This window comes from Neophocaena asiaeorientalis, unplaced genomic scaffold, assembly GCF_003031525.2.
Source record: "Neophocaena asiaeorientalis asiaeorientalis breed wild unplaced genomic scaffold, Neophocaena_asiaeorientalis_V1.1 scaffold504, whole genome shotgun sequence".
NCBI classification, from domain to species: domain Eukaryota; kingdom Metazoa; phylum Chordata; class Mammalia; order Artiodactyla; family Phocoenidae; genus Neophocaena; species Neophocaena asiaeorientalis.
The window spans coordinates 4334995-4348552 of NW_020174438.1; the positions used below are offsets into that span (position 1 = coordinate 4334995).

Here is a 13558-nt window from a genome sequence, read left to right on the forward strand (position 1 = left end):
CCCCAGCACTGCCACCCAGTGATGTCCAATGCCAGCAACCAGCTGACTACTTGCCCTCCTGTGTCACAGGGCCCAGCAGCCTCCTGGGTACTATCCCAGCACAACCAGGGCCTACAGCCACCAGCGAAGGACTCAGTGACAACCGTGACCCACCAGAGCCCCTAGAACCCCTCCTTTTCTCCAGGCACTGGCGACACCTACAGGGGGTGGAGAAATCAGCTGATCTCCAAACCGACCTTATGACTCCCCGGAGGCGGCTGTCTTCCTCCTGGCTCTTGGCCAGGTCTCTTCTCACAGACCCACGGCTGATTTTTCAGGAATGACCAATCTTTCCCTGCCCTGTCTATACACCCACTGCTTGCCATGGCTCTCTGGTCTTTATCTGCCCACATGTGTTATCACCTCTTTGCGGACAAGACTGTTTAGACCTGGAAAGTGGAGGCGGGCGGCCCTTTTTCAGAAGTCTGTCTTTGCCCTGACCCCAACCCTACATAACAGATGCACTGAGTTGTTCAGGAAACCCAGTCTGGACTCCAGGAACCTCCAGCCTAGGCTTTCCCCAGCCCACCATCCATCCATCACACGGAGCTGAGTCAAGCATCCAATTCCAAGGAAGATACCAACTCATGTCTGTCAATCATTCCTCAGAGGCAGACTCACCTTGAGCAATGAGGTTCCCACTTTGGCATCTTTTGGATGTTCGCACCTAGAGGAAGAGCCGTTACTTTGGGCTCCCTCTCCTGTTCTGACAAGGTCAGCCAGACCCTGGGAGACTCTGGCTTCTGTGTCACCCACACGTCTGCCAGGTCACTGTTTTTATCTCTATGCCAACTATACCCCTGCAAGCCTCAGCCAATGCCGCCTGATGACCAGTCCTGCTAAGGAAAAGCAAGGTGACATCTAAGGTGAGAAACAGATAAGAAAGTTTAAAAAAAAAAACACCACAATCAGAAAGCTGCCTGAGCCAGAGCCCACCAGACTTGTGCAAGGAACGTCCATATTCCTCTGCCCCAGGGAGGAAGCCAGAACCCATCCATTACGGCTCCAACCTTGGTCTTCAGATGAGCCCCAGACTGTCACACATGAACATGGGCTGGGAGCTCGGACTCCACAGGGATAAGGGACAGGTTTAACAACAGATGGGGCAGCTCCTTAGGGCCCACACGCCACGGGCCAGGGCTTGGAATAACCAGAGCTAACCACTAAAGCTCGTCTCTAAGAAAACCGGAAAAGCTAAACGGAGCCTAAGGAGAGGGCCCACTTGCTGGCTCGCAGCTCTGTAGGTGAAACGTCGGCGTGGGCTCGGCTGGGCTCTATGTCCGGGGTATCGAAAGGCCAAACCCAGGCTGGCCACACTGGGCTCTTAGCTGGAGACCCTGGGAAAGAATCCACTTCCAAGCTCATGCAGGTGGTTGGCAGAATTCATCTCCGTGTGGGCCTAGACTGAGGCCCAGGTTCCTCACTGGCTATTGGGCAGGGGTCGCCCTCTGATTCTTGTATGTAGCGCCCTCCATCCTCAAAGCCCAGCACAGCGCCTGGCTGTGGCGGGAAGACTCCATATGAGCATTTAGGTTCTAGAATGTCAGGGAGCAGCCAGAGACAAAGAGGAAGCTGCAGAGAGGGTTCCTCCTCCGAACGATTCACATCTGAATATTTGCATAACGGTGCCTCTACTGAACAGTGAGGTTGAAAGATAAAACTGGGGGTGCACAGCTCCAGAGGATGCTGGGACATCTGACAGGCAGTCTAGGGACCAAGCTGTCCTCTGGCAGAAAAGAAGCCAGTGGGCAGCAGGGAGCTACGGTCCAGCTTTTCCCTCCATTTCATTCAGAAGCTGGCAATTATAGCCTGGGGAGCAGCCCCCAGTGTCATTCCAGTGTCTTCTCGTGGAAGCAAGGACCCCAGCCCTGACTGGAGGTGGGACAGCCTCGTGGTTGAAGTGTGGGGTCCTACCTTCGAAAGACGTGGATCTGAGTCTCTGCCCTGTCACTTACGGGCAATGTGTCCTAATCAGCAAGATCGAGATAAGAACATGCACTTGATAAGCTTCATGTGGGGCTTAAAGAATGAAAGTGAACTGCACAGGGCACCGCTTAGCCCACAGGAAGCAGCCGCCGCTGTCGCTGCCCATCTCTGCCGCAGGAAGCTGGACAAATAGTTAACATCTCCGTGGGGCTTCCTGTGATCCAGGCACTGCCCTAAGCCTTTTGCGCATGTTAATTCCCTCATGCCCCACAACACCCCAAGAAAGTAGTTCTTTACCATATCTACTTTACAGATGATGAAAAACTGGGGCACAGAAAGATTTCCTAATGGGCCCAAGGTCACAGAGCGTACCAGGGAGTGGTAGAACACAGTGGCCCAGACAGCCGTGGCCACCCCGAGGTAGCATCTGTGGTGGCAGTGGAGAAACAGGATGTCTTTCTTCTGCCACACATCATCCACTGCTCACCAACACAGGCCAAGTCCTGGGCTGGATCCTGGGGATCCGGTGGGAGCCTGATAAAGTCCTCAAGGAGCTTCCAGTCAAAAGGGGCAGACAGGGCTTCCCTCGTGGCGCAGTGGTTGAGAGTCCGCCTGCTGATGCAGGGGAAACGGGTTCGTGCCCCGGTCTGGGGAGATCCCACATGCCACGGAGCGGCTGGGCCCGTGAGCCATGGCCGCATGCAAACCAAGACCATCACAACCTAACAAGTAGGGAAGGAGCAAAATTTCTGGAGATGAGCTTGCAGAGGAATTTCTGGAAACCACGGAGCATCGTTTAGACTTAGAGTAAGAAGGCTTCTATTTTGCCATTAGCCTGGGCATCGATAAGAAGAGAAGACTCTCTTTTGAAGACGTCAGGCCCAGTGTCGCTCTGTGATGGAAACTGGCCTCAGAAACCTATTTCTAGTAATACAAAATGCCAGGACTCCTTCTCATTATTAAGGGTCCAAAATGCTCAATTCTTAAGACACAGAACGCCAGCAGACCATTCAGTTCATAAAGTTAGCCCTCTGTTCAGTCAGTGTAGTGTGGACCAGGGTCTCCCCCATCAGCCTCTTCTTTACCCTCCAGGGATGACCTGTCCCCACCTCACTCAGCACAAGGCTGGCACTCAGAGCTGGCCGATGGCACCAACGACCCCTTCACTGCACAGCCCCTCAGAGGAAGGAAAACACTTATTTTTTGGATGATGAACCTCTGTTCTTGCCTTCATACAAGTACTTGACATTTTACTACTTTCCAAAAAAAGTTAAGGAAATACTGAAATTCTGTCCTACCAAGAAAGGAAAGGACTTGCCTTTTAAAATAAGGCGGTACCTCAGGAAGGACCTGATGATGGACTAGGTTGCAGAGAAAGCCCAAGTTCTACGACGTTAGCCGTTGGGGTCTGCAGTACGCCAGCCAGCCAGGCACCCAGCTACAGCCCTGCCAGACACATTCTCCAAGCTTTTTATTCTTTAATTCTGCTCTCCCAGGTGAGATAAGCTAAAAGGGTGAGGGCTTCCCAATGCACTTGGACAAAGATCCAAACTATTGGGTTGGATAAAAAGTTTATTCGGGTTTTTCCGTAACATCTCACAGAAAAACCTGAACAAACTTTTTAACCAACCCAGTACTTACCAGGGAGCACAGACCAATCTGATCTGGGCCCTGCCTACCCCTCCAGCCGGAGGTCATGGCGCTTCCCCCTTAACCACACCTCTGCCCAACATGGGCCTCCTTGAAGATCCCTGAGGGCCTCTGTCCTGGCTGCTCCACCTATAAGACTCTCACCCAGCTCTACCCAGAGCTAGCTCCTTTATGCCCTTGCATCAGCTACAACGTCACCTCCTAGGAAAGACCTTCCCTAAGAACCCAGTCTGAAAAAGGACTCTCCCTGTCCATGCGTCAGCTGGCTGCTGGCTAGGTTTGGCCAGTGGCAACCGGTGGGGGAAACTGGAACATGCCAGAAGGATTAAAGCCAGGTATCCCTGCCTCCATCTCTGCCTTGGGAGGCATCTCTGCAGCTGTTGCCTCTCCCCCTAGGCTACATTTTCCACTGACAAGGCCACCACAGTTCCAACTTCTCTACCCCAGGCTCCAGCAACACCACCTCTCTCCACTGTATCTCTGCCTGGGGTGGTGGCTGCTTCCTACTGTGTCTAATCTCCGGGCTGCCTCTCTCCCCACTGCTTGCCTCCTCGGTTCTCTACCGGCTGTAACCAATTCCCTGCATGAAAATCCTATTTCCATTGCTCAAGTAGTTTCTGCTTTTCTGGTTAGACCCTGACTAACACAGCACTTATCATAACTTGTCATTTTTCAATTAAGTGGTCCAGTCACTTAATTACTGTCTAGGCTGACTGTAAGCTCTACAGAGCAGGGACTATACCTATCTTGTTCACTAATGCATCCCCAGTGCCCAGCACCGCACCTGGCAAATAGTGAGCTGAGTTAATTAACAGTGCAAAGTACATATACATTGTTAATTAGCAATGAAGAGAAGTAAAACACGTTTCCCAAGAAATCCTCGAGTTTTCAGAAGGAAAATGGAAATGTCATTTGGAAACGGTGTGTGTTCGTGCACATGATTTGTTATTAAAACATCAGGAGAGAAAGTGGTTTTTGATCTTTTCAACCAAACAAAGGCACCAAGACACTGCAGTGAATAAGAGGTGAGTTCAGGAGTCTTGGTTAAGAAATAAACTCAGTTCCCAGGACAGCCGAGTTCACACAAAGCGTCTCATCCAGGACACACGCCCACAGCCTGCCTGGGTCTGAACAGGCCCACACAAGTCAGGGGGACAAACCTTTTCGCAGTCTCCACAGACTTCTGCTCCGCCAGCTCCTTCTGCAGCTCCCTCTCCTTGGCCTCCTTCTGCCCGATGGGGCAGTCCTCGGGGACGGTGAAGAGGGACAGGACATCTTTGCTGTCCTCTTCTCGGAGCACTTTAGCAAACACCTTCTCGGCCAGGAGCCGGACTTGCTCATCCACCTCGGAGATGTTCAGCTTGGGGAACTGGCGCGGCATCTCGACTGGCAGAAAAAGAACCAGCGTGAGCCTATAAGAATTACTGGACCACCTGAGTCACTGGTGAGTGGCAGGAGAAGACACCGAAAGAAGGGTCAGGTGCCCCGGTGCTTGTGGTCAGCTGTCTACTTATGAACTCCCCAGACCAAGCCCCGCAGGCCAATTTTTAAAACTAGCTCCATAAGTGACTGGATGTGAAGGGTGTAGGTCCAGTTACATCTCACGAGAACGCAAACGTTCAGAAGTGAAAGAATGAACTAACTGTCCAACCAAGTCTACTTCTGTTTTCCTGAACCCAGGGAATCCTTAGTGCGTGGGCGGCCCCGTCCTTCCCGCCTTGGTTTCCATGACAGAGCAGGAAGAGGAGAGTTCAGAAGCCCCTTCCTGCAGGCTATGAGGAGGCCGTGCCACGTACTACAACGTCCAGACTTGCTTCCCACTGCACAGAGGGGAAGACCAAAGACCAAAGGGGTTAATGATTAGCATATGGTCCCAGGAGATCCACAGTTACATTCCTCACCACATAAAATGAGGCCTTTTGCTGAAATGAAATCATAATTCCACCATCTCCCAAACCCTCTGGAACTTCTAACAAGACAGCAAATAAAATAAAGGTCTGGGGACAGGGAGACTCTTTACCTCTCACAACCCAACTGAAAACTCACTTCCTCAAAGAAGCTTGCCCTTCTCCTCCTCTGCACACTGGGCTCCTGTCAGTAGCTGGTCTAAGTCACCTGGTTGGCTCCTTTCTTTACTGTCTTTCTGCCTGTCTTTCAACACTTACATAGCCCATAGTAAGTACACTCTGCCAAGCCCTATACATTTACGAGCTCAGTTTATTCCCATTTTACAGATGAGAGAAGGAAGGCACAGAGAGCTAACTTGCCCAGGGTCACACCTCTAATAAGTGGGCAGAGACCTGAGCTGTTCTCAGTCTCTGGCTCCCCTGTCCCTTTCCTCTCTAAGCCTCTGCTGAGGGATTTGAATGCGGGCACCTGGCTCCTGCATCTGTCCTCTAAACCACTACGCCGTGCTGCTTCTCTCTGCCTATTTGGGGGTCAGGGCAAGTGTCCACACTGTCCCTCACACTTAGGGAACAGACCAATACTGCCTCCTCTCCACAAGCCACCTTCACCAGGAGCGGCTCTGGAAGAGGCGTTTCCTGTCCACCCAGTTTCTTTAAGGAGGGTTTAAAGAGAGATGTGGCTTTGTCAGCCCAACAGAGGAGGACGAAGGTGAGACAGGAACCAGTTGCTGCCTGGCAGGGAGAGGAAGCAATTACAAGGGAGGAGGGACTCACTGAACAACCCTGGGGCAGGCATTCTCTCACCTCACAGTGTCCTCACCTGTGAGATAAGGGGATTAGACTAAGTGATCTCCAAGGCCCTCTCAGTTCTAGGTACCAGGGAGGTTTCTGGTGCCTGGGGAGCCTTGCTGCTCTGGTCTTCTCTGCAGTCTTCTCTGTGTAATTCATGACACAGACAGGAATGAAGCAAGCAGGCTGGTAACGGACAGGCACAGTACCCCTGTGGGCCCCTAGACTGTGAAACCAATTTCCTCCTTCCCCCCCACCCCGCCCCCAGGGCCAGGCCTTTCTTGGGCCTCCTTCACCCTCAGGGGCTTGAGTGGGAGGGAGCTGGGAGGAGAGAGGCAGCCCAGCACGCAACTGCTGGTCCGTGGTAGCAGAGACCAGGACTGCAAAGGCCTATCCTGCGGAGATGAACAGCTGACTGTGGAGATTTCCACATCCTGATAGCAGAGAGAAGGGGAAGCTGGAAACTATCAGAGCAGAGGCCAGAGAAGGTGATAGAAGAAAGAAATGGAGAGAAAGACAAACAGCTAGACCCGGGAGGAGCTGTTAGGGGAGAACAAAGCTGGGCCCCCAGCCCTCAACTCTAAGGCCCTGGGCAAGTGCAGCATTCCAAAACCTCACATCGCATCTCAGAAGCAGACCTCCAAAGGGCCCCAGGCGAGAGGCAGCAAATGCCATAAACCATTCAAGCACCTGACAGAGTAAACCCACTCCTAGAAATTGCTTCTAAGAAAAGAATCTGAAGGAAGGAAAAAGCACAAACATGTTTACCTTCACTCTTTATATAAATAGCTTTAAAATGTCCAAATGAGAGCATACTCACTTGAAAAAAAAACATTAAGCAACCCAGATTATAACTATGAGGACTGTGCAATCACACGAAGAATACCTTGTGAGGACTTCCCTGGTGGCGCCGTGCTTAAGAATCCACCAATTTCAACAAACAGGAACGTTTTCATAGCACCATGACCCCTCCAGAAAGGGAGCACAGTGCCTCTTAAATCCCCTCCTTATACAAATGATGCTGTTTCTTGCTCTTGCCAGACTCCCACAGTCAGAACCCATGACACAGACCTGAGCCTGGCACTGGAGTCTCCATGGCTGACTCTGAGGATGCCACCCAGGTGACGCACTTGGGCCAAGGGCTGCGTGCCGCCGGGGAGGCTGAGCTGAGTCAGTGTAAGTGCAGCTAGCTGGGTTCTGTCTGCTGCTGGGGTGGGAGGTCTCTGCTTTGCATATCCGTGAGCAGCCCTCAGTAAGAACAGGAAAAGTCTGGGCTGGAAATTCTTCCGTGAATATGAAATGGAAGCGGAAAATTTCCAAGAGTCCTACGGGGCCCAGGTGATGCTAGTTATCATGGCTGCTGTGTCTGGAATGCAGCGTCCTGGCCCCGTTCACAGCCCTCTTCAGAGCAGGAAACTAAAGCAACTGCTGCCCAATGCAATAGTGCATTCAGCCTTCCTGACAAACCGCAGACGATAAGCCACAGCCTCCCTCTAACGTCCAGACCCCTCCTGAAAGCCGCACACTAACTGCAGTACCATCACCCGTGCTGCTTCCGTTTTGAACCCCGCCTCGGGCTTGGCCTGGTGACCCGGTTCATCTTACCAAGCGAAGTCGTCTATACACACAGAGCCTGCCCTGGTCTCCTCAGAGGGCCCCCCAAAGGGCCCCCAAAACAGTCATGAGGGCACCCCAGGGCTGGCGGGGGGAGCTCCGGGCCAGTTGCTAATATGAGCCTCTCCCCACCCCCTCTAAAAGAGGGAAGGGCCAGGAACTGGAAAGGACAGAGACTCAGGGGGAGGGGACATCTCAGCACAGGAGCAGGCAAGGATGAAAAGACGGGCATGCCCTGTCTCATTCCTTCCCATCTTCCCTGAAAAGAGCTGCACATCACAGGTGACAGGGCGGCCTGACCAGCTCTGCCAGAGCACACGTGCCCGCCCACCCATCCACACCCAGGGAAGAAGTGCCTCCCGCCTGACCCACCCAAGCCCACCTACCCCAGCCTCCCCTTCTTACTGCCGCTCCCTGCTCCCATGTGGGTCTCCAGCTCAGAGGAACCTCTCTCCCTGCCTCAAGTGACCTGCAGAGCAGTCAGGGTGGATCACAACAGCATCACAGGTCGCAAAGCTCCACTCTTCATCTGCCGTTTAGGAGAAGGATGGTCCTCTGTGGGGAAGCTCACAACAGACACACAGCTTCCCCGTGACTCAGACCAACAGCATGGGCCTGGGAAATAACCATGAGCAAAAGGGCTATTTCTGTGGTGCTGTCGAAATCCTGGGGAGAAGCGCCCAGAAAGGATAGGGCCAGTTGTTTACCGGGAGGCTGGCTCCAGCCCTGACCTGGGCCTGAGTCACCTCCTCACGTCCAATCATGAGGTTGTGCCTTCCTGAGCCCACATAATAATTCCTGTGCGTACAGAGCAGGATTACAGGGTTGACACACGATCCTCAGGCCGCTGCTAGGCTTTAGCTACCAAGAGATTATGACCCCCCTGTCCTCACAGCTGTTTCATAAACAGTGCGACCAGCAGGCTACAAGCAACCTAGAGGGAGGGTAATGTGTATTCATTAAATAATTAAATGACCTTAAAACGGAAAAAAAAAAAAAAAGAAAGAAATCCGAGTCCTTAGTACTATCCTGCCAGAGGGAGGAGAGGCAAACGATTCCTTCTGCTAGTGTGTTTGGGGGGTGAGGTTGGGGGCGGGTAGGATGGGGCTGCCATGGGAGCATCCTAGCCCATGCATCTGAGAACCGACTTAGACCCAGCACATCCAAGAATCTTATTCTGCACCTTTAACCAGACCGTGGATACCCTTGGTCTAAACAAGCATTTTCCAAAGTGTAGTGTGTACAACATAAAAATGTCAGAAGGCTGGGACAGTACTGCATACCACAGTCTTTATGGGGATTCACACACAATTCCTACTAGTAGGTCTTAAACATCTGAGAAGTCCTCCAATCAAGAAAGCTGCTTAACTTTCTTTAACCCAACACACTTATTTGACCCTCCCACCACTGCCACCATAGGGAAAAACACCCATTAATATCCTGGGCATAGGCTTTGGAAAACGCCTTCCACTTTGAGCCTTCATTTTCCAACCTAGAGAAAGCTGCCTTCCTGGGCCCCAGTGACCAGTGTGAGATCTACTCCATCATGTCCAGACAGAGATGGGCAGCAGACCCACTAAGATGACACAGGTTGGGACAATGGCCAAGGGTCCCACTGTAGGGATACAAGACCCTCCAGAACAGTTTAGGAGGAAACTGTGGCTCTGTTTTGGGAGGGCAACCTTTGCTCAGGACCTAACAATTCCACCTTGAGCCTAATCTGTCTCTGCTCCCCGTGGCCCAGAAGTCCCCCTGGATGGAGGAACACTGGTCCCAAACGCAAAGCCTTTTCCCTTTTCAAGGAACATTAAGACAATCTATGATACTACTGAATGGAAGAAAATATTGCTAATGATATAACCGATAAGGGGCTAATATCCAAAATATCAATATAAACAGCTCATAAACTCAACATCAAAAACACAAACCACCTGATTAAAAAATGGGCAGAAGACCTGAATAGACATTTTTACAAAGAAGACATACAGATGGACAACAGGCACATGAAAAGATGCTCAGTATCATTAATCAGAGAAATGCAAATTAAAATCACAATGAGAGGGCTTCCCTGGTGGCGCAGTGGTTGAGAGTCAGCCTGACGATGCAGGGGACACGGTTCGTGCCCCGGTCCGGGAAGATCCAAGCCACCGCAATGAGAAGCCCGCGCACTGCAAGTAAGACCCAAGGCAGCCAAAAATAAAATATAAATAAATTAAAAAAACAAACAAACAAAAAAATCACAATGAGATATCACCTCACACCTGTCAGAACGGCTGTCATCAAAAAGACCACCACAAATAACAAATGCTGGCGAGGATGTGGAGAAAAGGGAACCCTCGTACACTGCTGGTAGGAATGTAAATTTGTGCAGCCACCGTGGAAAACGGTATGGCAGTTTCTCATAAAGCTAAACACAGAACTACCATATGACCCAGCAATTCCACTCCTGGGTATGTATCTGAAGAAATGAAAACACTAATTTGAAAAGATACATGGGGCTTCCCTGGTGGCGCAGCGGTTGAGAGTCCGCCTGGCAATGCAGGGGACACGGGTTCGAGCCCTGGTCCCGGAAGATCCCACATGCCGCGGAGCGGCTGAGCCCGTGCGCCACAACTACTGAGGCTGCGCTCTGGAGCCCGCGAGCCACAACTACTGAAAATTTTGCCATTTGCAACAACATGGATGGACTTGGAGGGTATTATGCTAAGTGAACTAAGTCAGAAAAAGAAATACTGTATAATATTATTTATATGTGGAATCTAAAAAATACGAATGAATATAACAAAAAGGAAACAGACTCACAGATATATAGGACAAACTAGTGGATACCAGTAGGGAGAGGGAAGTGGGAGGGGCAAGATAGGGGTAGGGGATTTAGAGTTACAATCTATTATGTATAAAATAAATAAGCTACAAGGACATATGGTACAACACAGGGAATACAGCCAATAACTTATGATAACTATAAATGGAGGATAACCTTTAAAAATTATGAATCACTACATTGCATACCTGTACCTTATATAATATTATACATCAACTATATCTCAACTTTTTAAAATAGACTTAAAAAAAAGAAAAAAGACAATCTATGATAACCAGACCCAGGCCTGCACCTCCCTCCCAGGAGACCAGACTGCATTCACTTTTTTTTTTCATTGCCATGAGATAAAGACCTACAATATTTATTAGGTTCAAGGACATAAAGTTATTATTGTGCCAAATCAGACTGCATTCACTGTTATCACTTAAGTGTCCCTTACAAAACCCCAACAAACAGGAAAGGCTGGAATCAAATTATGACTCATCCAGAAAGATACGACTCTCCCCGCCCCAAAAGGATGCTGTGGGGTTGCCTATAGGGGACCATCTTCCTTCTCATTTCTGAGGTGTGCATGACTCAAAGAGGCGTTGGGCAAAGGGGCTTTGCCCACTATATATCATCTCCATGACAGACCTCGCCCACCTCATTCACTATTGTATCCCCATGCCTGGAATATAGCAGGTATCAAGAAATACTTGTTGAATGAATGAACGCATAACATAATGAATGAGTCAATGAGCTAAGTGGTGAATCTATCTATGCCAGTGTCAAGAGTCAGCTCGGTGTGTGGTTAAGAATATGGACTCCTGCCCCAACACGAAGTTGCATGACCTTGGGCAAGTTACTAATTTCTCTGGCTCAGTTTCATTCCCTCTAAAATGGGGATAATAACAGTGCCAACCTCATAGGTTGCCATGACAAATTAGTTAGCATGTGTAAAGTGCATAGAATAGTACCTGGCACATAATATGTGCTTTATAAGTATTATCTAGACTCATTATCATCCTGATACCAGGTACGAGAAAGTCCAGCTGGGAAAATGAACATGACCTTTCATGTAGACACCGAATCCTTTCACTCAACATTATTTACTGAACACTATTATGTGACAAGTACTCTCTGAACTCCTATTTGGGTGCAAGGAGAAGGCAACCATGTTCAAATGTGTAACCAGATCAGGAAGAAGAGCCTTCTCCTCTATGAGTGATACTTCTTGCTGACTTTGCATGGCCAGCACCCCAGCCTTGAGCCCATCCTCTTGGGCCCTAGCCCCTCCTAGATCAGAGCCCAAAGCCATGATCTCCTATCCTAGATATGCAGCAGCACACAGAAGAAATAAAGGATTAATATTTGGGGGGAAGAACCAGGGAGGCCAATGAGTAGCTTTCTTGGAGAGAAGATCTTCTCCCTACTTAACCCTAAGGCTACATTTTATCTGCCCATGATATTTTCAAAACCAGGGATTGATTTCAAAGCCATTTGAAGAGTGATTCACCTAGTGTGAGGACAAGGAAAACAGGCCTCATCTCTCCGAGAGCTTCCTGACCTTGCTGAGAGCCTTATTGAGGCTCTCCAAAGAGCCAAGGTTGGGCTGAGGGTGGGGCTCAGAGGTCCCAGAGTATCCCAGCAAACCACCCACGTAAGTCCCATGATTCTTAGCGCAGCCCCGAACTGGCATCTTCAGAGTAAGCCGGTCCCTCAGAGCTGCCACCAGAGTTGCAGCCAGGTCAGGCTAACTACTCCAAACCTGCTAACACTCCAGAAGGTGAGTGCTGACAGGGGCTCTGTCTGCCTGGCCTTATGGCTTGACTACCACTCAACACTGATGCTTCACAGCCAGGGGAGGAATTTCTCCCATGAGAGTTCCAGCTGCAGCCAACTCCCCCCTAAAGATGGCCAAATGTTGGTCACCACATCCAGGGGGATAGCCAACAAGGGCTCAGGACCATGCTGAAATTCCTCCTAGTGCTTCCAGCTGTCTTCACTCAGTTCCTTTGCTAATTTGTCATGACCAAGCTTCCAGCCACATACAAGGACCCAACAGTTAGTGTAAGTGACACTCTAGTTAGCAAGCCTCTCCTACTCCAGGGCCTCTCAAAACTCACCCCAGAGGCCTCTGCCAGCCAAGTCAAGCAGTTCCACTGGCAAAGCAGCTACCAGGAAGTTCAAGGGCAGAAAGCAGACTGCCAGATGCAGTACACCTACCTCCCTTGCCAGGAAAGAGCCAAAGAGGTAAGGATGAAGGCCTCCAATGACCCCATCACTCTGCCATCCTGCCCATCCCCCTGCCTCCAGGTGGAAATCCTCAGCCCTTGGTATCTGGCCAGTCCTCAAGCACTAGAAAGTGGTCCAGGCTCTTAAGTGGCGGCAAGTCCCGGGTCCCATGATTTCTCTAAACCTTTCGAATCCAATGTCGGTCGCCAGGGAGCTGAGGTATGGCGGGCTCACCTGAGGCCTCTGGAGCCCAGGCCACCGCAGGAACTGCGACAGGAGCACAGCCCAGGGCCCAGGCAGGGGATGAGCCCGGGATCGGAGCCGCCGCCTTAGCGGGCAGGGAAGCCCAGGGCCGAGATTCCGACCTGGGGGCGCTCCGACTCCCACTCTGGGCTGGGCCGCCGGGGGCCGCGAGCCGTGGGTTCAAGGTCAGTAGCGCAGGGTCGCGCGCACTCACGGGCTTCAGGGGACAGGGCCATGCAGTGGGCCGAAGGGGGCGGCTCGCAGTCTGGAGAGCAGGTGGCGGCGCGGGTCAGGGCGAACAGCGAGCGCCGCAGAAGAGCTGCCCCGCCCTGCCGCCGACCCGCGGAGCCCG

The 13558-nt window shown here is 51.1% G+C and overlaps 1 protein-coding gene across 4 annotated transcripts in view; it reads right to left on the reverse strand.

Moving 5' to 3' along the window:
- AMPD3 (adenosine monophosphate deaminase 3) overlaps positions 1-13558 on the reverse strand; it is a 40288-nt gene that overhangs the window by 26340 nt on the left and 390 nt on the right. Inside the window, exons 1-2 of one of the 4 annotated variants that reach the window (XM_024756955.1) lie at positions 13198-13360; positions 4776-5001 (exon numbers count right to left, since the gene is read on the reverse strand). In XM_024756955.1, coding sequence (XP_024612723.1) covers positions 4776-4996 — 221 coding nt within the window. In that variant the 5' untranslated portion in view covers positions 4997-5001; positions 13198-13360. Of the gene's footprint in view, positions 1-4775; positions 5002-7382; positions 7529-8330; positions 8453-13197; positions 13361-13558 lie in introns of those variants that run through there. The other 3 variants (XM_024756953.1, XM_024756952.1, XM_024756954.1) reach the window with 3 other exon arrangements.